The 23,805-nt window shown below is 51.5% G+C and overlaps 10 protein-coding genes across 10 annotated transcripts; 5 read left to right on the top strand and 5 right to left on the bottom strand.

Moving 5' to 3' along the window:
- Window positions 1–655: 655 nt before the first annotated feature.
- N7539_001289 (uncharacterized protein) lies at window positions 656–2,686 on the top strand (the record flags this gene model as incomplete). The annotated part of the gene is made up of 2 exons (XM_056930892.1): window positions 656–677; window positions 738–2,686. The coding sequence occupies 2 exons, from the start codon at window positions 656–658 to the stop codon at window positions 2,684–2,686; spliced, it is 1,971 nt and encodes a 656-aa protein (XP_056792923.1).
- A 673-nt stretch (window positions 2,687–3,359) lies between these two features.
- N7539_001288 (putative C6 transcription factor) lies at window positions 3,360–5,998 on the top strand (the record flags this gene model as incomplete). Its single annotated transcript, XM_056930891.1, has 6 exons — window positions 3,360–3,437; window positions 3,504–3,920; window positions 4,002–4,209; window positions 4,280–5,563; window positions 5,616–5,794; window positions 5,876–5,998. The coding sequence occupies 6 exons, from the start codon at window positions 3,360–3,362 to the stop codon at window positions 5,996–5,998; spliced, it is 2,289 nt and encodes a 762-aa protein (XP_056792922.1).
- A 775-nt stretch (window positions 5,999–6,773) lies between these two features.
- N7539_001287 (ubiquinone-binding COQ10-like protein) lies at window positions 6,774–7,595 on the top strand (the record flags this gene model as incomplete). The annotated part of the gene is made up of 1 exon (XM_056930890.1): window positions 6,774–7,595. The coding sequence occupies one exon, from the start codon at window positions 6,774–6,776 to the stop codon at window positions 7,593–7,595; it is 822 nt and encodes a 273-aa protein (XP_056792921.1).
- A 336-nt stretch (window positions 7,596–7,931) lies between these two features.
- Window positions 7,932–9,087, bottom strand: sod4 (mitochondrial 37S ribosomal protein mS42; the record flags this gene model as incomplete). The annotated part of the gene is made up of 4 exons (XM_056930889.1): window positions 7,932–8,462; window positions 8,530–8,654; window positions 8,756–8,933; window positions 9,037–9,087. 4 exons carry the CDS (start codon window positions 9,085–9,087, stop codon window positions 7,932–7,934), a joined length of 885 nt encoding a protein of 294 aa, XP_056792920.1.
- Window positions 9,088–9,823: 736 nt separating this feature from the next.
- N7539_001285 (uncharacterized protein) lies at window positions 9,824–11,011 on the top strand (the record flags this gene model as incomplete). Its single annotated transcript, XM_056930888.1, has 1 exon — window positions 9,824–11,011. One exon carries the CDS (start codon window positions 9,824–9,826, stop codon window positions 11,009–11,011), a length of 1,188 nt encoding a protein of 395 aa, XP_056792919.1.
- Window positions 11,012–11,334: 323 nt separating this feature from the next.
- On the bottom strand, window positions 11,335–13,111 carry PIG-S (GPI-anchored transamidase GPI17; the record flags this gene model as incomplete). The annotated part of the gene is made up of 2 exons (XM_056930887.1): window positions 11,335–12,783; window positions 12,854–13,111. 2 exons carry the CDS (start codon window positions 13,109–13,111, stop codon window positions 11,335–11,337), a joined length of 1,707 nt encoding a protein of 568 aa, XP_056792918.1.
- Window positions 13,112–13,619: 508 nt separating this feature from the next.
- Window positions 13,620–14,423, bottom strand: N7539_001283 (uncharacterized protein; the record flags this gene model as incomplete). The annotated part of the gene is made up of 3 exons (XM_056930886.1): window positions 13,620–13,661; window positions 13,740–13,983; window positions 14,068–14,423. The coding sequence occupies 3 exons, from the start codon at window positions 14,421–14,423 to the stop codon at window positions 13,620–13,622; spliced, it is 642 nt and encodes a 213-aa protein (XP_056792917.1).
- A 911-nt stretch (window positions 14,424–15,334) lies between these two features.
- Window positions 15,335–16,901, top strand: N7539_001282 (hemolysin III family protein; the record flags this gene model as incomplete). Its single annotated transcript, XM_056930885.1, has 2 exons — window positions 15,335–15,511; window positions 15,576–16,901. The coding sequence occupies 2 exons, from the start codon at window positions 15,335–15,337 to the stop codon at window positions 16,899–16,901; spliced, it is 1,503 nt and encodes a 500-aa protein (XP_056792916.1).
- Window positions 16,902–18,124: 1,223 nt separating this feature from the next.
- N7539_001281 (tRNA(Thr) (cytosine(32)-N(3))-methyltransferase) lies at window positions 18,125–19,225 on the bottom strand (the record flags this gene model as incomplete). The annotated part of the gene is made up of 1 exon (XM_056930884.1): window positions 18,125–19,225. The coding sequence occupies one exon, from the start codon at window positions 19,223–19,225 to the stop codon at window positions 18,125–18,127; it is 1,101 nt and encodes a 366-aa protein (XP_056792915.1).
- A 1,108-nt stretch (window positions 19,226–20,333) lies between these two features.
- N7539_001280 (uncharacterized protein) lies at window positions 20,334–20,990 on the bottom strand (the record flags this gene model as incomplete). The annotated part of the gene is made up of 1 exon (XM_056930883.1): window positions 20,334–20,990. The coding sequence occupies one exon, from the start codon at window positions 20,988–20,990 to the stop codon at window positions 20,334–20,336; it is 657 nt and encodes a 218-aa protein (XP_056792914.1).
- Window positions 20,991–23,805: the final 2,815 nt, after the last annotated feature.

Genomic DNA, 23,805 nt, shown 5'->3' with positions numbered 1-23,805 from the left:
GATTGCGCGTTGGAATCTGCATTTTTATCAAGCCGATCACTCCGACGGACTGGACTACCTATGGAAGATATGCGAGTTTCGCTTTCGTGGACGTGGGCCTCGAGATTGAATACTTGATGTCCAAAATAGAGAGTAATGCAAGAATTCAATAGTCTACTTTTCCAGACGGCTTCCTCCTCATATCAGATGTCCTGTCTAGCCTCTGATTCAGGCCCGATATTAGAGAGCGGAGTATCAGTCCGTACCTGACAGGGGTCACTCTCCGCGCCCAGAGCATAAAACGTCGCATAAAATCAGATGCGGGGGACAGCCATCCGCATTCAGATATACATGGCGTCGTGCCGAGGCAAAATGTACGACGTTCTCCGCTTGTCTTACCTTGCTCCCAACCTCTTCTTTCTGAATTCACAGAATATATCATTACACGACTAGATCCGAGCGCCTAATTGTTTGTTCGGCTCATTTCTGGGTCAGCTACCTTCTTTCTTTAGCTTGTGGACCATCAAGTAGGTACTGTCGCGGTCGGCTCTGACGCAGCTTATCAGACGCTTATCGCCCCGGATACGACAAGCCGAGCCACTCCATTCAGTGTCCATGATTGCTGAACTTCGTGTCTCCTGTTTGTTTTTCCATCGCCAATTACCGACAATCCAACATGCCGCTATCATCATGGCCAGGTAAGACGTCACAATCAATCTCAGCTGGCTGAGATGAGCTCACATTGCGCGTTGCAACAGATGTTCCCCTGCGCTATGCACTCCCAGCCGTCGCAGCCACGGCTGCGTACTTGAACGCCCGATGGTCCCTGTCTTACGACCTCGGCATGATTAAGTCTTTGCTCAAATTGACGATCAAGACCCGATCTGCTGAGAGAGCGGATAAACTCAACCTGTTCTACACACTTGAAAGCTATGCACTCTCACCCGCAACTGCCGATAGAGAGTTCATTGTGTATGACGGAAAGACGTGGACATATCGTGATACCTATCATATGGCCCTTCGTTGGGGTGCGTGGTTCAAGAAGGAACACGGTGTCCAGCGCAAAGAGATCGTCGCCATTGATCTCATGAACTCTTCAACCTTCTTGTTTGTAGTTCTTGGTCTCTGGAGCATCGGCGCGGTCCCCGCTTTCATCAACTATAACCTTACCGGCAAGCCACTGACCCACTCCGTGCGTACGTCGACCGCGAGGCTTCTGGTGGTTGATGAGGACGTGCGCGACTGTTTCCCGCAAGAACAGCTGGATATCTTTGCAGCATCGAATTTCCGAAATGGCGAAGGACCTGTGAATGTGGTCTTCTATACTCCAGATGTCGAGTCTCAAGTACAGGGTATGGAACCCACTCGTCTGGACGACAAGGAGCGCAGCGGGCAGTCTCCGCGCGATATGGCCATCCTGATATACACTAGCGGTACCACAGGCTTGCCCAAAGCTGCCATTGTGAGCTGGAAGAAATGCTGGAACGGAGGTCTATTCGTGGGTGACTGGTTGAAAATGGGTCCTTCAGACCGTTTCTACACCTGCATGCCGCTTTATCACTCTTCCGCCATGGTTTTAGGATTTGCGACATGCTTGACTAACGGGTCAACCATGATTGTGGGACGCAAGTTCTCCGCTCGTAACTTCATGAGGGAGGCGAGAGAAAACGACGCAACAATTATTCAGTACGTTGGCGAGACACTGCGTTATATTCTGGGAACTCCATCCGAGATCGACCCAGTCACTGGTGAAAACCTTGACAAGAAGCACAAAGTTCGCATTGCCTTTGGTAATGGGTTACGGCCAGATATCTGGAACCGTTTCAAGGATCGCTTCAACATCCCTACTATTGCTGAATTCTACGCTGCAACAGAGGGAACTTCTGGGCAGTGGAACCGTTCATCAAACGACTTTTCGGCGGGTGCCATTGGCCGGAACGGTGCACTGGGAAATCTCATTCTCGGCCGTGGCACAGTCATCGTCGCCATTGATCACGAGACCGAGGAGCCCTGGCGTGACCCTAAGACGGGCCTGGGCAAGCAAGTGCCACGTGGTGATCCTGGCGAGCTTCTCTTTGCCCTTGACCCCGTAGACCCAAGTGCGACCTTCCAGGGGTACTTCCAGAACAAGAAAGCCACGGAAGGCAAAATCCTGCGAGACGTGCTCAAAAAGGGCGACGCCTACTTCCGCACAGGCGACATGGTTCGATGGGACCAGGAAGGACGCTGGTACTTTTCCGATCGGATCGGTGACACTTTCCGCTGGAAAAGTGAGAATGTGTCGACGAACGAGGTCGCAGAGGTCCTCGGCTCCCACCCTGATGTCCACGAGGCAAACGTTTACGGCGTAGCCCTTCCAAATCATGACGGTCGTGCTGGATGCGCTGCAATCGTTTTCAATCAGCAACTGGCCAGTGGTGAAACCACCGGCCCTGCGCTGGAGCCGTCCTCCACAACCCTGTCGAGCTTGGCAACTCACGCTCTGAAGAACCTTCCACGATATGCTGTGCCGCTCTTCATTCGTGTATTGCCTGCGATGTCATCCACCGGAAACAACAAGCAACAGAAACATGTCTTGCGAACGGAGGGCGTTGATGTGTCCCAAGTCTCTCAGAACGACCGTCTCTACTGGCTACAAGGTGAAACTTATGCTCCATTTACTCAGAAAGATTGGGACCGTATCAATGGCGGACAAGTTCGTCTTTAGGGCGATCATACCAGCGAGCTCACTATTGTCGAATTTGCGGCCTGTTTGTAATTGATTTCGTTTCGTAAACTCCAAGATAAGGCGCGTCATACGCACAATAACAACCATGATGTTAAAATTCGGGCTTGACCAATGTTCAGATTGGTTGACAACCAGTCTCATCAGATCATTACCCATTCCGATCGATATATGTCTGTAAAGAGTGCATATTTTTTCGGCATTCTTCTTTTCGGATGTTTACTTTGGTTGGTTTTTTCATGAACATTGTTCCCGCAAAGTTACGTTCGTTGCTTAGTGCACTTATCGGCCGCTGTACTCGAGAACACCGCCGGCTGATGTGATGGGATTTGCACGGCTTGCTTGATCAAGTTTAGATTGAGGTAAATTGTCCGATCCTCAGCGATCGAGTGGGAAACAATTCGCGCCAAGACTACGGTACTCTTACTCTCTTACTAGGTAGTAGGTACCTTACTCCTACCAGTACCGTAGTAGTAATCAGTAAGCACTAAGCAGTGGCACTAGCAGCAACCGACTACCAGTAAATACTAAATACTCTGCATCTGCGGCGCCATTCTGCCCTTTTTGTGACTAGTTCAATACGAGATCTCAGTGCCTTGTTACTCACCACAACCACATTCCCCTTTTACTATTATAGTGGTATTCTTCTCCGGCCATGGCGGACTTGCCCATGAGTGCGCGAGACCCGCAGAGTGCGGATAGATCGTCGGCAGCAATGAAGAAGAGGACGCGAGTCAAGCTCTCGTGCATAAGTTGCAGGAGCAAAAAGTGAGCTGCTCATGACACTACATCATTGAAGGGGCTCGAAACGCAGACTTTCGCCGGCTGCACTACTCTTCAATATACGGAGGATCTGTTACTGATCATGGGCAGGCTAAGATGCGATCGCATCTTTCCATGTACCAATTGCCAAAGGCGTGGCGAGGCTGAAAAATGCGCTTATGTTGGCCCTGGACCTCAGAGTAAAGCTCGGCATGAGCGCTCAAGCCCAAAAGTCATTCAAGACCGTCTGCAGCACCTCGAGAATTTGGTCATGTCGCTGGCACAGAAAAATTCTGGCGATTCAAGAGTCAATGCGATGGATGCCGATGAGAGCCTCTTGACTCCGGATCAGTTCGAGACAAATGACTCGCCTCCGGACTCGGGTACTCTGCTCGTTAAGAACGAAGAGATTAGCTACATCGATAGCTCGGACTGGCGTGCAATCTTGCAAGAGGTGCGTCACAGCTGTATTGGTACCACTTCTGATCAATCAAAAATGCCTTTCAGGGTGACAAAATGTTTTGACCAAGTGCAGATTCACGGCGTGAGGGAGCACTTTCTTGACCATGAAGTCTCCGATGAAGAGGATTCAGAAGAAGCACTGGGCGCAGGGCCGTCACCTGCCTTGCTGCTGGGAATGGCTCGGCCTATGACCAAAGAGGAAGTGCTTGCGGACATACCCTCTCGACCAGTGGCTGATCGGTTGGTTTCCAAATTTCTGAAATCTGCAGAGCCAGCTCTCGGTATACACCGATCCTCTACGCGCCAACAAAAACATGACAAAAGGAAGACATCTCTAATTCGGTGATATAGTTGCTCTACACGTCCCAACCTTTCAGCGCGAGTATGAAGAGTTTTGGCATGATCCATACAGCAAGCCATTTACGTGGATCGCTCTCCTATTCGACGTTCTTGCACTATCAATATCCTGGATCTACAGAGGTGAACAAGCACTGCCCTCAGATTTAGTGAACTCTGCGGCTCGCTGGGACCTTTACCGGACTAGAGCAGCCCAGTGCTTGGTGAAAGCCAACTATTTGGTCCCTGGGCGATACAAGTGCGAGGCCCTACTCCTTTACACCATATGTGAGTTTTATCGGAGTCGGGACGCACAAATTGGGGTCTCATACCTCTTGTCAATGACGATCCGACTTGCCATGCGCATGGGCTATCACCGAGATTCCAAGCACTTTCCGAATCTCCCAGTCTGGGAGGGAGAAATGCGTCGCCGAGTCTGGGCTTGTCTGTGTCAAATAGACACCTTGGTATCCTTTCAGATGGGATGCCCAAGGACCATTCGACCCTGTCAATTCGACACCGAGCTGCCATCGAACTTGCATGATACCGAGTTTGATCAAGCGACCACGCAGCTGCCGGAATCACGAAGTGACGACGGCGAGTTCACATGGTGTACGTATGTTAGGGCCAAAGCACGACTCATGGCGGCCTTTGGTGAGATTGTCGATCTGGCCTTTTCGCGAGACACAGCATCCTACGACGACGAAATTCTGGCCATTGACCGTCGCCTGGAAAACGCACATAAGGCCCTGCCAACTATACTTTGTATGCATCCGATCAACCAGAGTATCACTGTTCCAACAGCCATCATCTTCCGCCGATACTCGTTGGAAATGCTGTATCAACAGGCGCGCCAAGTACTTCATCGCCGCTACATGGGCCAGCTTCAAAGCAAGTTCGCCTACTCGAGATCGGTCTGCCTCGCGGCCGCGAAGCAAACACTACGGTGTAATGTTGAGATTTGGACCGAGTCAAAACCAGGAGGCCTGCTGTGCTCGAATGAATACTTTGCCAATGCTTTCCAGACCTCTGACTTTGTGCTCTCGGCCATGATCCTCTGTCTAGAGCTGTCTCAAAGCTCCTCCGAGGACAGCTCCAAATGCCGTTTGGAGGAGCAGGAGCGCATGGAGATATTGACACTCTTAGAAACTACCCATCAAATATTCGAGGAGGGTCGACGAAAATCGGTAGACACACACCGAGCATTTGTCGCTTTGAGTATTATGCTCGGCAAGGTTCACCCTCAGCAGAAGGACCGCTGGATGCAAAATGTCCAAAGACCGACGCCTCCATCTGAAGGTACCGATTGCCCAACACGGCATACGCATGTGTGTTACTAACAAGTTCCCAGATCAAATGGTACGAGAAATGGAATTCGCTACAATCAGCCCGGACGTGCAATCAGCGACCAATTTGGGATCGACTGCAGTCTTACAGGCCATGTTCTCCACGTATTCAGATGGAGTAGGATCCACTTCCTCTCTCGATGTTATCGGTGACATGCTTGGCACGCCGACTCAGCTTGACTGGGTAAGTTCACGTTCGACCCCCAGTTCTTTCGTCCAAACTGGGAGTTTTTGGTTCTACTTACTTATATTCTGGAGTTTGCAGGGACTATACGATACACATGTATCTGGATACGCCACAGCTCGTCAAGACAGCTCATGGTTCGAGGCGGGAGAGGAGTCTCTGCCCTTGACAATGGATCTCATGGCCTATCCTGATAACAGCTAAGCCATGCAGTTTCCAGCCTGATAAAACGTAAATTGCAGATTTGCGTGCTGAGTCGGAGTCAAGACAGTTGCTTGAGAGGTATTATCTCTGGCTTCTATTAAAAATTGTCAAGACTATCATTGAGAAGGTGATAATCCGAGGTGCTAGACCACCTTCGAGCAACATATCGTTGTGGAATATCATCATATGACACGCCCTATCTTGGAACGTGAAGCGAAATCAAGTACAATTGAAGTTTTCGCAAATTTGACGGGGGTCAGCTCGTTAAGATGCTCATTCTAAAATTCTTCGTAAACCTACTCACGTTTGTTAGTGCGCGCACCTATCTGCCGCCGTAATGGAAGCCGGAACGAACATAGCAAGGCAAGCCTTCGACAAGAATTTGTCATGTATAATCGAAAATGGTCGTAAAATCACTACATCCTATACAGATAGGCATTGCCTACCAATTCAAATATTGGTCAAGCGGTTGTCAGGCCATGAGAGGTCTCCTACACACAGTTATTCAAGTAATCATACTCTTTCTACCAACTCCTTGCGAGCGCATTAAATTCACGTAAGGCCATAAAAACTCGAAGTTTGCTTGTCAGTGCTTGGGCAAGCTACATATATGCAACGATGTCATCAAAAGCGGGCCCCGGCCGGCAAGGCCGATCATCGCAAACACCCCCATTTCAAATTTGGCTAGATTTCCTGCCATCGAGGGTCAAGTTTGATCTATTATCCACTACAAATCTGCCTACTCAGCGCCGTAACCACTGAACCGAGTCCACAAATGCGATCCCTCTGTTACCAGCGACTATCATGTCGCACCCTTCTCTCCTCCACGAGAGCCCAGTCCGGGGTTAAAGCCGGTTCTTGTTCGATTCGCGATCAGCCCTCGGCACGATCACTCACAAGTTTACCCCAACCACGCAATATTGCTCGGTGGAAAGCACCCAACCCAACGTATACGTATACAACAGCACGCTCATTCGGACTCCCCTCACTCTCATCATTTCTTCCCTCTTCGCCAAACGGCAACAATGACTCCCCCAAGCGCGTCCTCACAGCCACCCGTACCTTACCCTACTCGCCAGCGCTACTCTTCAAAGTGATCTCCTCGGTCGAATCATACTCGCAATTCCTCCCCTTTCTCAACGAGTCCACCGTGACAATACGCGACCCTGAAACCGGCTACCCGACGCAAGCCTACCTGACCGTGGGATATGGGCCTTTGAGTGAGACGTTCACGTCGCGGGTGAATTGCGACCCGGAAAATTGGATCGTCGAGGCAAAGAGCGGGGCTCGGTTTGGCAACGAAGAGGGCGCGTCAAAGGCCAGATCATCCTCTGCATCCTCGTCCGGGCTGAGTGGGTTCTTTCCCGGAGCGAACGAGGGCCTCTTTGAGTATCTGTCGACGCAGTGGAAGTTGGCGCCGCTGGCTCCGGTTGAGGCGCCGGGTGGACCGCAGACCAAGGTGACGCTGGAAGTGCAGTTCGAGTTTCGCAATCAGATGCATGCCAAGATCATGGGGGCTGTCGAGGGCCAGATGGCTAGTATCATGATCGAGGCGTTTGAGAAACGGATCAGGGAGACTCATACACAGGGTCAATAGAGATATTCATATGAGCCCAGGCGCGGTCTGACAGCCATGGGAGGCCAGAACTGGACTGTGTCTGGTTGATTGTACATTATGGAAAAACTGAATCTGGCATGGAACATGTACTCATAGTCATCTTCTATAGACGGCGGAACTGAATTTAAATATCACGCAGGATGCCTGGAAGTACTGCTCGAGGATCGCTTCATAGCACTGAATATGCTGGGAGGTGATGCGTCACGAATGGACAAGTAGACGGCGAGACAGAGTGAAAAAAAAGGGAAATATGAGTGTATATAGTACAAAATTATTCAAACATGACGACCATCTTTTGTTCATCCCGCTATGGGTTTAGAGCATGCTCAGACTGCGGTCCCGGGTGACCGAGTTGCGGGCACCCTTTACTGAGCTGACGGCGTTGTAGTTGTCAAACACCACATCCCAGTTAATTCGGTCCCACCACCGCTCAAGGTACTCCTCCTTGCCAGCAATTCCATAGTCCATCATCCAAGCGTGCTCCCAGGTGTTTACGCAGAGAATAGGCTGCACGTCGATAGCGCCGGGTGCAAGGCTCTTCTGGTTTTGAGAGTGGGCACCCATGGAGCCAGCGAACTGGTTACCGAGAGGCGCATCCGGGGAGTGTGTGGCCATATCCACGGGCTGTCTTCGGGAGTGGGCGGCTGGGTAGGGCGAGCCGGCGTTATAGGTGCAGAAGATCTGCATGAGACCCTCGCGCTCGAGGTTCTTAGCCAACCAGACAAAACCGGGGCCGAACATGGCATTGGCAGTGGCCAGGAAATCCATCTTCAAGGACTCGACGGAGGAACAGGTATCAACAATGTCTTTGGCGAACTTCTCGGGGATCTTGGTGGTGGTGGGAGACTGTGCGGTGAAAGTCGGTCAGCTGGGGGGAGGGCATATCGATCAATTTACTGCAAAAGTTACTGACAAGACAATTGAAGAAAAAGTGGTTGTTGTGAGCCATGGAGGCGTAGTTGAAGACCGAAGCCATCTCCGGGCGCTTGGAGTACTTGACCAGCAACTCTCCGGGTTTAGCGTCCGCATCGACGGTGTCTGCATAATGGTCAGCATGACAGCTTCTGGAGCATTGCTCGTTGCTCAACCTTCAGTTCATTGAAGCGATGGCAACCCCAGCAGGCGGGATTGAAGCTAACCTTGCGTCAAGAGGTTGAGCTTGTCAACGAGGAGAGTCTGATATTGAGTCCAGGCAAAGTCGAAAGCCTCGGGCGACATGAACTCCGGAACACCATTCTCCTTATAGTAAGCATCATGCTGCAATTGAGGGATTCGGTGCAGGGCGCGGGTCTGGAATCGCAGAGCGGAGGCAGGTGTCTAGACACGGACGGCATGATCAGTCTGTTGTTCCGCACGCGCATGTCGACTCCAACTTGGCGGGTCATGCCCTCCTCATTGATCATCCTCGGGCGAGACTGACCTGGTATGACGCCGCGCGCAGGGCGCTCGGCCTCATGAGTCGGCGGAACATGATGTGTGAGTGGAGGATTTGGGAGATTGTCCTAAGAAATGGTGAATCCAGCTGCCGCGATAACAGCCAAATGAAGAATAATTTCCCTGCCGACGCATTGCCCGATCGGGAATAGCACTGCTGACATAATGGGACCAATCAACGGCGCTCGATGTACTATGGCCGGCCAGCTCTTTCATCAACTTAAGCGCCCGTTCATCGACGGATCACCACTGCGTGTTTTGGACTTGGTCGTCGGGATCGAGGTTGGCTGGTTTCTGCAAGATGAGGATGGGGCTTAGCGCCGGTATGGATGCATATCCAGAGCTATGCAGCTCATCCTGAAACGCGTCGGTGGTCGTTATTGAAGGCCCCCGGCGCGTACAAGGAACCATGAATAGAAACAGCTGCCTTTGAAGGCAGCACCTCTGGGATGAATGGCTTTGAGCACATTGTGACGTGCTTTGTCTCATTTACCAAAGGACTGAACACAATCGACACAAGGCTTATGTGTGTGTCAGCCTGGTACGGGGCTGTCTGCCTACACTCATCTTTTCTAGTCCCTGCCATGATATTCTCTCCTTCCTATACCTCTGGCATCATTTCGTGCAGCATCTTTTTCCAACACTTGACCACCTTCTCTCTGAACCAATCGAACCTTTCTTTTTGAGTTCTCTCTCATAGGCTCTGACCAGCTTCAGCAACCTTCTAATTCATTGCAACTCGGTATCCGTGGAAGATCTGGGCGACGTCCGCCATGGAGCTGATTATCAGACGGACCACGTTGTTGCTTCTTCTAAACCTCCTGAGCAAGATACAGTCAAGCTATGGCATATCAACAGATCATGCTAGCCTTTTCACCCGAAGCTCAGGTTCATGCCCAGACTCCTACAACACATGTGGCGACGGCCTTCCAGACAACTTCTGCTGTCCCTCCACGTCTACCTGCATCAGTCTCGACAGCGGAAGCTCGGCCATTTGCTGTCCAGCTGGAGCCAGTTGCGACTACATTTCCCCCATTGTATGCAACATAGGAGCACAAGACGCGAGCTCTCACCCCAAAAATCCAATCAAGACCACCAATCTTAACGCTACTCTCTCCACGTGTGGCACAGCGTGCTGTCCCCTGGGATACACCTGTCAGAGTGGCAGTCTCTGTGCTCTGATCAAGGATACTTCGCACACTGCGACGTCCAAAGCCTCAGACACAACCTCGGCCACTAGCTTAACGGCCACAGAAAGCAGTTCAGTGACCATCACGCCAGTTCTTGCGCCTGTGGTCTCGCCCTCCTCAACTGGGGCCACCTCGTCCAACTCTACCACTGCCGCGGTCGCCCAAGTATGCAACGATTTTCCAACCAACGCCATCATCGCAGGATTCTTCCCCGGTGCCATTTTCGGCGCCGTGCTCTGCCTTCTCGTCACAATCTGTCTTCGACGTCGAGCCGAGAAAAAGAATCTCCAAAGATATGATCCTAAATCAGGCATCCACTGGTCCCAGCGTTCTTCCTCCGGCGCAGTCCTGGGCATCTCCGGCCCCATTCCAAACGAAGACAACTCCTATCGAACCGACTTCCTCCTACGCTCCTCAGCCGGGGGACGCTCATCAATCAGCAGCCGGTCCATGCTCTCACGCACTGGATCTCGCGTTCGAAGTCTCTTCTCTGGCCAGACACGTCCCTCCGAGAAAGAGATTCCTCCTGTCCCACAGCTGCAGGGCCGGTTCCCAGTAGCCCCGCCCCGTCGACGCGAGCCTAGCACGGAGAGTATCAAGGTTTACTCGCCACCGGGTGCTTTCTCGCAGTCGCGCAAGTTCCTCGGACCCGAGCCGTATCCGGGGGGCATCGCGCGTCCGGATACCACGTTTTCGGACCTTGTTCAGGCGGTTGGGCTTGGTAGTTCAAAGGGCGAGGCTGCTCATAAGTTTACGGATGTGAAACTCTGAGTGGCTACTGGCTAGTCACGGATCGGACTCATGATTCGACATTCGACATACCGAGGTCTAGGGTCTAGTCTCGTCGTAAAACCGATCTTTTACTCTTCCAAGATTTTCTCATCATGTATATCATACTACTAATATTGATAAACTGCTTCACTATACCTTCGAGCTGCCAGCCTTGATTCGACTCAGCATATAGACCAGACTTCATCTATATCATTTTCTTTAGGTCTCACTTTAGATGATGCTCATGACTTAAATTAATGCAATTGTACGCCGTTGCGAATGGATATAATAACACATCATTTCCCGAGACTCGCATAAGGAATCTATGCCTTGGATAGCCTCCTCGCTTTCCACGCTGCGACAAGTCGCTTCACCTCCTTCATCAAGCCGACAATCAGCGGAACGCCAACGGGGCCCAGCAATGGAAGATACACGGCAACCTTGTGCTCATCCGGGAAATAGACCTGGCCAACCATACTCTTCTCAAAGAAGCTCCGCTCGGCCTCGGATTCGGCAATACGAGCACTAGCTAGAGCGGCGCCGAAACGCCCCTCTCGCAGATGTGAACATGTCGCCGACAGCTGAGAGAGTGTTTTGGCCACAGAAGCAGCTACAGTGGCCGGGATTGGGATGGAAGGCAGGGATTCGGTAAGACGTGCGAGGGAGCCCATGGTCGAGGAAGCGGACAAGAGTAATGCGGCCGCACGAACACGGATCATTGACTGCAATCTCAGAGGCAGTGAGCTCGGGGTGGCAGGCGTGCCTAAAAGCGTCAGAAGCTGGTGAGAGAAGGTCATGAATGCTGGGCGGAGAGAGTCCTGCGACAGGTGTGCCGGGTTGGTTCGGCTACCGCTTGAGTCGGTCGTCTCCAGAGGGGGATTGAGAAGGAAGACGCCACCCCACTGGGGTATGATCCAGCTGGAGGCGCGGTTTTCCTTGACCACCATGGGTGACTGAGACGGATCCGGTACGTATAGAACGAAATTCAGCGTGGGCCCATTTCCAATGCTGGGATTCAGAGGCCATTCGGCGGCATTGATGAAAGCACTGAGATCCTCCTTCTTCAGGGTCCACGCTGACTCTACCTCATCGAAAAGTGGTGGTGGAGCCATGGGCGAAAAGGTCGCATACATCTGGACCTGAGTGTCGATGGTGAAGTTGCTGATTGGCGTGAATGCGAAGAGCAGAGGTGCCAGGTACTCTTGAATAGCAGCTTCGATGTCCCAAGAGGTCGGCGCCGCGCCGGGGGTGAACAAGGAAAATGAAAGATGGTACGTGTCGGCATATTTCATAGACCGACGTAATCGGCGGCTGATGCTTTCCGCGTCAGGGCCCGATGTACCGCCCGAGAGGATGTAGGCAATGGTGGCCTTTTCCTCACTGTATAGGCGCTGCAATTCTTCTGCAATGAACACAGACAACGCAGGATTCGAAGAAGACGGGACCGGCACCTGACTGGGCGGATAGAAGATATCTAGCTGCGTTGTCTCGGCATGCAATTCCGATCTGGGAGTAGACAGGCCGTCTTCGGACAACACACGAACAGTCAATGCCGTGTCGGCTCCGTCGCCCGTGTTCTGTCCACTTAACATTGAAGCACCATTATCTGAAAGATCCGTGGCATTTGCCAGCTTGAGGCGAAGATGGTGAGCAGCAAACTCATTCAGATCGTCGAGTGCATGTTGCGTCGTTCGCACAAGATGTTGGGATTCAGTCATTTGCAGTGCGGGCGCTGCGATTTGAATTTCAAGAGGAAAGACTGGACGACAGATCTGCATTGGTTTCACAGAATTGGCATTCTAGACGCGCGTTGAACCCTCATCTCTCCATCAGCACACTCACCTTTCCTTCAGACCATTCAGTCATCTCCTGAATAGGCAGATGAGCCCGGTATATTGACGTTGTTTTCCACCAAATTGGAAAACCTAGAAAGATGATCACAGCCCAGAATGCGGCAATCACTCGGAATCGGGTCTGTATGGCCTCGGGGGTCTCGGGGGGTGGCACGCGTTGAGCGCTATTTTGATTGTCGGCATTGTCGACGGATTTCAAGGAAGTTGAACTGTGGCGAGACTCGTGGTCTTCAAATTTATCCGTCATGATTGCGACATAATTTGCAACCCCCGACTGCGCTGTCCAAAACAAATGCTAGTTTTGGGATATCGCTGCTGCGAAGCTGCGAAGGTTGGGAGGTGATGAAGGCGGAGTAGGGGAGGAACCCGCGCTGAAAGGTGGTCTCCGCCGGAGCAGCGAATCGCTTCTCCGCATTAAAAGTGTACAGAATCGGCCGATGAGCGAGATTAGCAAATTTCGATGTTCGCAAAAGAAAATCTTCTACATGAGGTCGCGTTACTCGAGCTTATAATCGAGAGCGGCGAGTAAACTAAGGTGGTTTGTGTACAGATTGCTCAGGCTGTGGTCTGTCCTTCAATGTCATGAAGAATTAGATTATAACTGCTATAACTATAATGGACAGAATGCGGATGAGAGAGGTTGTTGCGCCATCATGAACGTATTTGAAGAGGGTATCTAAGTAATGAATTCTAAAACGCCAGCCCAATGATATCGTACTGTCCCAAAGCCTGCGAGTGTTGCCGACAAGGACGATTCAATATTCCTTCTCGAAAAGCTTCTGAATCGGTTTGGCAGCCTGAGAATGACCTAATGTTAGTGAACCGAGTACGTAGCTTGGAGCGGTGGATCGACACGAGACAAATGCTATACTCACATCAATGAATTTCTCCAAATCCTTGTCCAAACTGGCCAGGTCGTCCTTGCGCTTCTTGTTCTCTGCGATCAAAGCTTGCTTGCGTTTGAGGAGCTCCTGTCGAGCTTGCTCGAGTTTTTCGCGTTCACTGTGTTCGTGGTTGATGCGCGCAACCATGAGATCATGTTCACTGGACTCGCGGTGTTCGGGAAAGAGCTCGAGGAATTCCTCCACGGGGATCAGCGGGAGGGCGAGGTACTTGTGACTATGATGAAGGACAAATAGCCGCGGATTAGACCAATTCTCTCAGATGTCCGAGGTATGCTCGTCAAGGATTGACTGAACTCACTCATATGATTCACAGGCGGCGATCTCGCCCATTAGGTGTTTCTGCTCGTAGTACAGATTTTGTAATTGGAGATGGAGTCGGTCGATCTCCTGACGAGCCTCGGCAGTGGCGTGCTTGGTGTCACGCACCCGAAAGATCGCATCGCGATTTTGTCCACGCAGCTGCGCAAGTCGCGCAAACAGGATCTTCTGCTGCTTCGATACTGCCAGCGACAGCTCTTGGAGACCGGCGGACTCGGTCGGCACCTGGTCGGGGTTCAGCAGAGCGATCAACTGCTGGCATTGCGCCAGTGTTTCGGCGCTGGTGCCGAGCACGGGCAACAACGAGTCGTCGGTGACGAGTTCACCGATAGCCATGGTCTCAACGAATGGAGGAAGGAAGGAGGGGAACTGGAAGGAGAGCGGGCTGTCACAGGTGGCAAAATGCGTCCGGGACTGGATTGACGCTTTGATAGCGCGCGAGGAGGGTCTCCGACCGTAATGACCAAATCAAATTGACCGGAGTGGTTCACGAGGATGACGGGGGGAAGAGGCCGTCGTGCTAGTCTGTGAGTGTGCAAGTGGAGACGAAGAAGCACCGGTAAAGGCAAACCCAACGCGTATGGAGTCAAGTCGAATCAATCAGGGCGCGGGTCTTCGCATGTGAGGACTGAGCGGCTGGTGGTTGGGAGAGCCAAACGTCACGTTGGCTGGCCCAAGCCCGGAAGAAGATCGACTGAGAGGATTTTGGGCGCTGACGAAAGGCAAATGGCCGTGCCCTCCACACTTTGGTTGCACCTGCCCGACGCCAACTGGTGAGTTTGCCCGCGTCTCTCTTCGGCGAGTCAGCCAAGGGTCAGTTTAAACTCTTTTTGGCCTTAGGCCTCGCTCAAGACAGGCGTTGACTCTCTTTGGGACTTTTGATCTCGCTCTCTCATCCTTCCTTCTTTTGCCCCCCCACCTTCACTCCCCTGCTTTCTCTTTTCTTCCCTCTGTTTGTCCATGTTGTGTACATAGGTCCGTCTGTTCTTCCCGGTTTCAACAGACGTGCCCATATATTCGTGGTAGGGTGATCTTCGTTCTTGATCACCGGCCGCTCGATCTATAATCCATCCTTCTCCCAACACCCCATCTCACCCCAATCCCAACCCCCCGGACTATTCAGCCCCACTGCGCTGGAGGACCACAACCACCACCGCTCGTTACGAAAGGTCATCGTAAGGGCACAGGTGAATTTTTCTGGTCTGAACAATTAACTCCTCCGTTGCTGCTGCGGGTTCTTTGTTTCAATGGCGTGTTCCACGTCGTCCGTCACCATGGAAGCTTCTGCGGAGGGATTCTCTTCCTCCGCGGCCACACCCGCGGAGGATACTGCTCTCCTGCGAGATCGCCGTCGGAGGCACTCATACCATGCTCCGCGTAAATTATCCTGCGACTACCAAGATTCCGACACGGTGTTCATTCGGGTAAGCGGAGGAAACTCGTTAGCAATATCTCCGGATCTTTTCTCCGATCTGACAATGTTTACAGGTGGAGCTTTTCCTGGCCGAACTCGAGCGCCGCATGTCATGGATTGAGCAATACCGCAAGTCTCACATGGATCACATCGACACCAGTCTCCACCGAGGATATTCGACTTTGGAAGCCGTCCGTGATCAGTGCTCCCTTGCGTCCGGTGAACTGATGGGCAGCGGCAAGAAACGGGCTAAGATCCTCGTGGAGGCCCTGGAGGATCGGTACATGGAGGCTCTGGCAACAAAGGAGACCTTAGAACAGAAGGCGCAGGCGGGAGTGAGACTGATGGAGTCTTTCCTTACCGAGCTCGAGGCGCGAGTCCACGCTGTTCACGACCGAGGCATCTACGGCACTCTCGACGATGGGTGGAAAGCCATGGACACAAAGTTGGGTCACGCCCGAGAAATTGTGGACGAAGGAATGGAACGGGCACGCCGAGCTCGTGACGCTTTACGGGAAAGCATCGAGAAGGCGGTTCGTCTCGCTCAGGAAGACCGCTTGATCACATATGCCGACTTGCCAGACCCCTGGAGGGTCAACCCGCACATTCTGAAAGGCTATCGCTTCACCGAGTCCAAGGTGGAATGCGTCCACTCTGTTTTCTCCTTCTCGAATGAGTTCGTCAACATTTGGTCTCATCTCATCGGTTTGATTCTGGTTCTCTCCATCGCGTTCTACTTCTACCCGCTTCATACCAATTTTCACTCGAGTTCCAAAGCCGACATTATGATCGCCGCAGTCTTTTTCTTCGCCGCCTGCAAGTGTCTGGTCTGCAGCACCATCTGGCACACGATGAACAGCATTGCCTCGCAATCGCTGATGGAGCGGTTCGCCTGCGTTGATTACACCGGAATCTCTTTGTTGGTGGCCGCGTCGATCGTGTCCACCGAATACACGGCTTTCTACTGCGAACCAACGTCTCGCTGGACCTATATTCTGCTGACTATGTGTCTGGGCATTGGCGGCATCATCCTCCCATGGCATCCCACCTTCAATCGCCATGACATGGCTTGGGCCCGCGTCGCCTTTTATGTCACCCTTGCTCTTACCGGCTTCGCCCCTCTCGCCCAACTCTCCTACACGCGTGGATTCGAGTGGTGCATGTATTTCTATGCTCCGGTTGTGAAGAGCGTCATGGTCTACTTCGTAGGTGCCCTTGTGTACGCGTCGAAGGTGCCCGAGCGTTGGAAGCCGGGTCTTTTCGACTATTTCGGTGGAAGTCACAACATTTGGCATCTAGCTGTCCTGGGTGGCATTCTGTTCCACTACTGTGCCATGCAGGATCTCTTCTCCAATGCGTTCCAGCGTGCCCAGGGCGAATGTCCGAACCTGACGTCTTGAACACAAGTCAACCTTCGTGGCGACTTGACACCTTCAGACTTTCCTTTGCCATCTCGTCAGATGATGATGAGCGGCCGGGATGTGTGTGTGTCTCACGTCTGCTCTTGAGACATACCAGATCCCTTTTTGCTTCGCCATGTGACCATGTCTTTTCTTTCCCCCCTGTCGACGAGATCTTATAGACATCCATTACCCTTCACCAGCAGGGGCCTGATCCAGATGCATCCATAGCGTTTCATTTTATGCTGCTTTTCTTTCGAGCCCCTTCCTTTCTTGCCTTGGAGGGCGACCATTTTGTTTCCCAAGGTCTTGCAGATTCTGCAGTTGCCAGCCCATAAGGCTTATGGCAACTGGAATCGGGCAACTTAAACGTTTGAGGCTTTTTTCTTTTTCTCGTTCCCAGTTTTCGTTTCCCTGCTGCTTCTCCTCGTGGTGATATTGTACCACGGCCTTGCTAGATTCTCTTGTTTGGATAAATGTTGATTCGCTCCAATCGTGTTCAGAGTCTGTTGTCGACAATTGACTGTACATACATTCCACCGCAATCATTGTCTCTTCTGATCGAGGCACCCCCTTGCTAAATTCTCTTGTTTGGATATAGGATGATTCGCTCCAATCGTGTTCAGAGTCTGTTGTCAACAATTGACTGTACACACATTCTATCACAACCACTGTCTCTCCCGAGCGAGGCACCCTTTTTTTGCCGCCGAGAATGGCTGCCTCTTTCATACTGCTTCACACTAAGCTCCTGGATTTTTAATGATCTTTCGTAGGATATTGTCATTCGTCGTCATGGCAGTGAGTAGTCTATGAAGATGAACTGAAGATTCAAAGACCTCGCACTCAAACCTGAGCAAATCAACGAAGGCGATGAAAGAAATGTATGCCTGCCTTGGCAAGATTTCGACTACATGTTTTAAAAGTGCGTCATGGGTATCGTGGGTCCATTCTTCCAGAAGACTGTTCAACCGCCGATTGAGTGGTTCCGGGGTGTACAGTCGCGCTGCTGTATGATTCTCTGAGGCGTGGCCATGACCTGCTAAAGCTGCGCAAGAGCGACAAGCCGGGGCCCAGCCGACAGTGGCGTTATGTGTGAAATTATCTTCGTTTCTGGTCGTTGATTGACCTGTTCAGGTTGATGGCGCAAGGTGTTGCAGGGGCTCCTCCCCCCCCCCCGTAGATCATTGGGCACCATTGATTGCTTTTGCAGTCATTTCACCATTTCAAGAGTCTTCTTTAGCCACTGGAGCAGAGGTGACAGAGTCCGAGCGCTTCTCGAACTTGGCCTGCATCCAGCAGCGGTACATCTTCAGTTTACTTGAACGGTTGACCAACAGTCTGCGATCAACGCCCAAGTGCTTGACCTCAAACGGCGCGCTGGGCTCAGCAGGAATTGAATCCGACTGGGCCTCCATGTCCACCTGGACTCCCTTCTCGGGAGTCCAACGGCTCCACATCTGTCGCAATTGCTCCTGGTCGAAGAAATAGACGCGAGTGCCGTCTCCACGGACGTAAAAGTTCTCCGACATATACCGACCCTTCTTGAAGCGCACCTGCGCCAAATCACCACGGCCATAGTCACGGAAGAGCACGCAACCACCGGGTTTGAGCACACGCCAGATGTTGTGTATCGCACGACTCCACTGGTCGGGATTCAAGGCGGAAAAGATGAAAATGAGCACGACGACGTCCACCGATCCCTCGCTCAAGCCGGGTGGCAGGGAATCCTCGCTCTCGGTCGGCACAGCAGCGACATCCCAGACATCGGCAACCATGTACTTGGTATTGTACTCGTCGCTCTCCCGCATCACCTGCACCGCGTATTTTGAAAAGTCGCAGGCGTGTACCTTCAGCTCCTCATTCTCATTGTGCCGAATCAACGGGAAAGCTGTATTGCCCGCGCCAGCGCCAACCTCCAGTACGACCTTGGGGCCGGCATCCTTGCGCGAAACATCCGCTAGCACCGGGAATTCCTGACGCAGCCACTTGCGGTCCTTGAAGAAGTTGGCCGTGTTATTCTTGTAGAAGTTGTTCCACCACTTGGCAGGGTCGTTGTTGAAGCGATTCTGGTCGAATTCGGAGACGGGCGCGGCACGCTGCTTTTCGTATTGCGCTTCGGCAAAAGCCTTGAACTCGTCGTCGGGCTCGACATGGTCCCAGGCATTGAACTCGAAGACGTCGTCGCCTTGTTCGAGGTACCGTGATCCGAACTGGAAGGGATCGACTCGCTTCATGTTGTTTGAGGGGTCTTGTGGCCGTTGCGGGGGTTGCTGTAGTGGTTGCGCATTGCGCACAGCTTCGTGAACCTCGTCGTCTTGGGCCATGTTTGTGCTGCTGTGAGTCGTGAAAATAGAAGTAGCAGAGTGCAGTCAATCATGAAAAATTGTAGTGGAGTGAGGGGCAAGACAATCTCCGAGACTTGATAGAAAAAAAGGAAATTTAGACTCAAAAAAAAAGAAAAAAAGTGGAATGCATGGTTCATTGGCGGGCGTCGAGTGGGCCGCCGGCACCCGCGGCGTACCTGATTATGTCAGGTCATCATTGAGGTCCGCCGAGCCGCCCGGCCGAAACAAGAGGGTTCGTCAACTGGTGAACCCTAGGAAACAAGGCTGTGTTCTAAAAGGTCGACATGAGGAAGCACTGTCTTGGAGGGAGAAGGTGATCACAGAATTGTAATGTCATGTATATACTCATGGAGTCATGACTCAAAGACTATTGAAGAAACTCGGATTCAAACCTGACACTTGGAAACGAGTTCTTGAACTTCTCCGTTTGCTGTGCTATTCACTTGGTCCTGTGTTGCAACGGAGCGAACCTTCAATTCAACCCTCATCGGACCTGAAGCTTGGTCTACGATTTATCTAGATATGCCATTACAGCTACGAGTTCCATACCTTCGAGCATGAATAAATTAGAGTTCGTGTGCGACGTGAAACATTCAATGGCTTTGGAAATCCGTCACAGTTAGTGACTCCGTTTGGTGATAAAGAATACAAAATTGCCACCATATCACTCTAAGCTCAATGCTTGATTCAATAGTTGTTCAAACTCCACATGTGCTCTTCACTCACAACCCTGCAACGGGTTGCGTGGATGTATTAAGTAGATTATGTAGTGGGCAGTAACACCACAGATGATGCTATTCACAAAAGAGCCACATACAAATCATCAACGCCCAAAAACGCCTCGTGGTGCTTTACGTAGAATGTTCAGCAACAAGAAATGGTAAGTAAATGTCGAAACTCCAAATGAATATAAACGTCACGTCATATATACGGCATTGCAGAAGACCCGAAACAGATGTTCATGGTCGGAGAAAAAGCGCCCGATTCATTGAATGCGCGCCACTAATCGTCGGCCGTGTCCTGGCGCATGGGCCAGTTATCTTTTCAATCGCATGTGGCCTACAGATGGTCGTCGGTGGTAACCCCGTCACCGACTCTGCCATGAGCCTCTGCGATGACGCCGGATGGACTGATCGTCAGCCTCGGACGGCACAGCCGTGATACACGCTCCATGAAGCCGAGCCAGCGGCGGAGGGCGAACAGTGACATCCATTGTTGATGAGATTGATGCTGTTCGTGACCGGCCTATCATCATTGAGCCGCGAGGCGAATATGGAGGTGGTGGCGTCTCCCTCGTGGCGGTGGAAGTATTGCCAAAACTGCTGGGGTACGAAAAGACAGAGGAGTCGTCGGAGGTGGCTTCGTCCTCATATGCCTGACGACGCTTCTCGTCTTGATAGACAGAGCTCGAGTCCGAGGACACGGGAGCATCGCGTAAATGCGCCTCGAGCGTCTTTTCATGAACGCTCATCGGACGTGGTGTATACTGCGGCAGGGGAACCACACTGGCATAACCGCCCGAGTCCAGGTCACTGCGAGAAGGGCCGTGCCCGAGTCTGCGTGCCAGAGGATTCTCTATGCGGACAACCTCGCCACGGTCATTGTAGGTGTAGCTCCCCGTTTGAACACCGCTGGGCGTCACATTTGATGAGGATCGCATTTGCATCTCGGGACGAGACAGAGCCACTTGTGGCTGGACATCTCCGCTGGAAAAGCAACTGCAAAGCCCGGCCAGAAAAGACATGATTGGTGAGACACAGGTATGCGATCCAAAGTCTTCTTCAAGTTGCTCAACGAAGAAGTTGTCTGCAGCGAATGAAAAGCTCGTGTAACGTCAACGTAATGACTCAGTGCCACGTTTCGAGGCCAGGCTGACGGCTGACGTATAGCTGGCTCGTTCTCTGAAATGAAGCCTGGATTCGAAACTCCCTTTGCTGGAAAATACCGAATCATCGGCAGAAGAAGACCTGGATTGATTGTGGAGCAGTCAGTATGTATGGGTCTGCTTGCTTGGCTCCCGCTCCGAATGTCGCAGTGCAGCAGCCTCTGGAGTAGAGAGCCACGCCGGAAGACAAAGGCAGCAACCGTCAACAGAACTACCCACACCAGAAAGAAGACAACAGAAGCAGCGAGTCAATACGACGGATGAGTGTCTGGAGATGGTGAAGAAAACGAAGAGGGGGACCTGGTGGACACGAGGACTCGTGGCCTGCTTTACGCAATGTCGCAAAGCCACTGCTGTCTGCCGCAGTGCGCAGGCATCCAGATTGTTCTTCCGGTCACGATTGGTGGACGATGGGAAAGATGAGGGCGGGGCCGGGAGGATTCGGCGTGCTGGTCGCGTTGCAAGCCTGAGGCAGTCAATCCACAAGAGCCGCATCGGAGGAACGTCTCCACTTAAGTCCGAACAGGTGGCGAACTTGGGGCTTGTCCCACTTGAGCGGATTGAGTAAGAGAAGCCGAAAATCTGCCGGTATTCTAGATTCTAATCGGTCATGATAGGCTATTGAACTTCATTTTGCTTTGGTTCGGGGTTTTTGTTTTGTTTTTCTTCTAGACTGGAGATTATATTCCAGCGAACTACGCAACTCCGAACGAGTGTGTACAAGTTGAGAAAGGACGGGAGCCGTAGATTGATGTAGCTCTTGCCTGCTTTGAGGCAAATCTAGATATCAAAATTACATTGAATGGCATACTCAAGACTAGTCTTAAGATCATACATTCATCCTGGGCTCTTGCAGAGCCTTTGATTCAACATCCAGATTAAGATCGACGTGGACTTGGAGGTTTTGATATCTAAGATTGGTCTCGAGCAATCGATAGATATATTAGGGACGATCCAGCATTGGGCACGGGGTAGCATGGTAGAATTGACAAGGTGGAAGGCTGTCTCACAGAGCGTCTGTAGTGGACATTGATGCGCCATGTCGGTCACAGAGGATATCAAAAAGACTAAAAGTCAGCGAATACCATCGAGACCTATAATACCTACTGATCCGAGGACCATTCTATCCAGACGGCTATAGACTGGGATGGATGAGACACATCCTGGACAGAGTGTTCTCACTTGCAACTGCGAGGCACCTCAAGTTCATAATCACATGTTACAGCAAGCATCGTATTTCTTGTCATACATGTAGGTAGTGTTCTACTTTCCCGTAGGTATGCAGAATCCAAACTTCATCAGCTCCATCGTGGACACCCAGCCAGTGTACGCGTCCCAGCCGATGAATTGTCTATAGATCACCAAGAAAAAGAACCAAAATCTATCGTGGATGAGATGGGGAGACAGAAGTACAACACCCTTCACAGTATCTATCTCAAGAACTCGTTGATTCTGATTTCTATTCTTCTACCCGACAACATGGGTAGCCCATGGATAAAGACTCAACGGCTTGTGTTGCACTTCAACGGGTCACCCAGGCATGGCTATGAGACAGCTTGGTCGATGTATCGAAAGTGCCTTGAGAGAGTGAGGGAGCGGGGATGGTTGGATCCACGTACGGCGAGAAATGTTGTTTGCTCGTTTATGATGTAGTTAATGGGATACCTATTCAAGCAGCCAGTCCCACATGGTGAAGTGGGAGGGACCCTCGACGGAGGGTTTCTCTCGCTGTCCTGTTGTCCCTTTCTTACATGTACATAGCCAGTCTGGGCAGGACATATCTCAGGTACCTACTTGGCCACAGGTACCTCGGCACCATGGGCTGGCTGGCTGGGTGGGTGGGCCTATACAACTTGGTGGACGCATCAGTTGTGGACAATTTTTTTTCTTTTACTTTTCATAGTTTTCGTATAAGGCTGGTTGATGATATGACGGCTTTTCACTTTCTAGACTGATCTTCAGAGAGCTCGATGATATAAAAAAGTTCAGTATCCAAAGACAGTCCAAGAGATTGTTGGAGAGTTGAATGGAGGGCTCTAGTACTGGGCGAGATACTGTCCGGGAGTGAAGGTATTCCGAGCATGCAAACAAAGGTATTCGAGCATCAGAGTGACTTGAGGAGAAAGTACCGTGGTAGAACGAAGGTCCTGGGTTCAAGACCAGGAGTGTGCTTGAGCTTTTCCCCCAAGAATTTCTGTTTACTACTCTTTCGTGTGGAAGCAAACAAATTGATCTGAGATGGGTCTGGAGGCCAGCCTAGCACAACCTGCTGGTGCTTCGAAGACTATTCTGCGGGCGTCAGAACATGAGAAAGCCTACTCATGACTATGTTGTACTCTCATGTTCACAATAGAAGATTCTTAGTATTGAGCCAAGGTCCCATTCTCATTCCTCGAATGATTGTCGTTGAATGAAGCCTGTTGTGAATGAATGGATGCTGGCCGGTGATCAGTATTTTCATTATCGCGGATTTGAATAGACGTCTTCTTCACTGGTCATCATTGATCTTCCCATTTGTGCCAGTCTTCCTATATAAGTACAGCCCGTGCAGATAGATCAATGGAAGTCTGAGAAACATGAGCCTTTTGCATCAAGCGGGTCCATGGCACATTTGGTAATACGTATTAGAAGTGGTACGCAGCTGAATACCGACTTTGCAACTGAAGCAGCCGTA

The sequence above is a fragment of the Penicillium diatomitis genome (genome assembly GCF_028827545.1).
Source record: "Penicillium diatomitis strain IBT 30728 chromosome Unknown utg000002l_segment0_segment0, whole genome shotgun sequence".
NCBI classification, from domain to species: domain Eukaryota; kingdom Fungi; phylum Ascomycota; class Eurotiomycetes; order Eurotiales; family Aspergillaceae; genus Penicillium; species Penicillium diatomitis.
The sequence above is the reverse complement of the archived record's forward strand: the minus strand, read 5'-3'. Positions and strand labels throughout refer to the sequence as shown.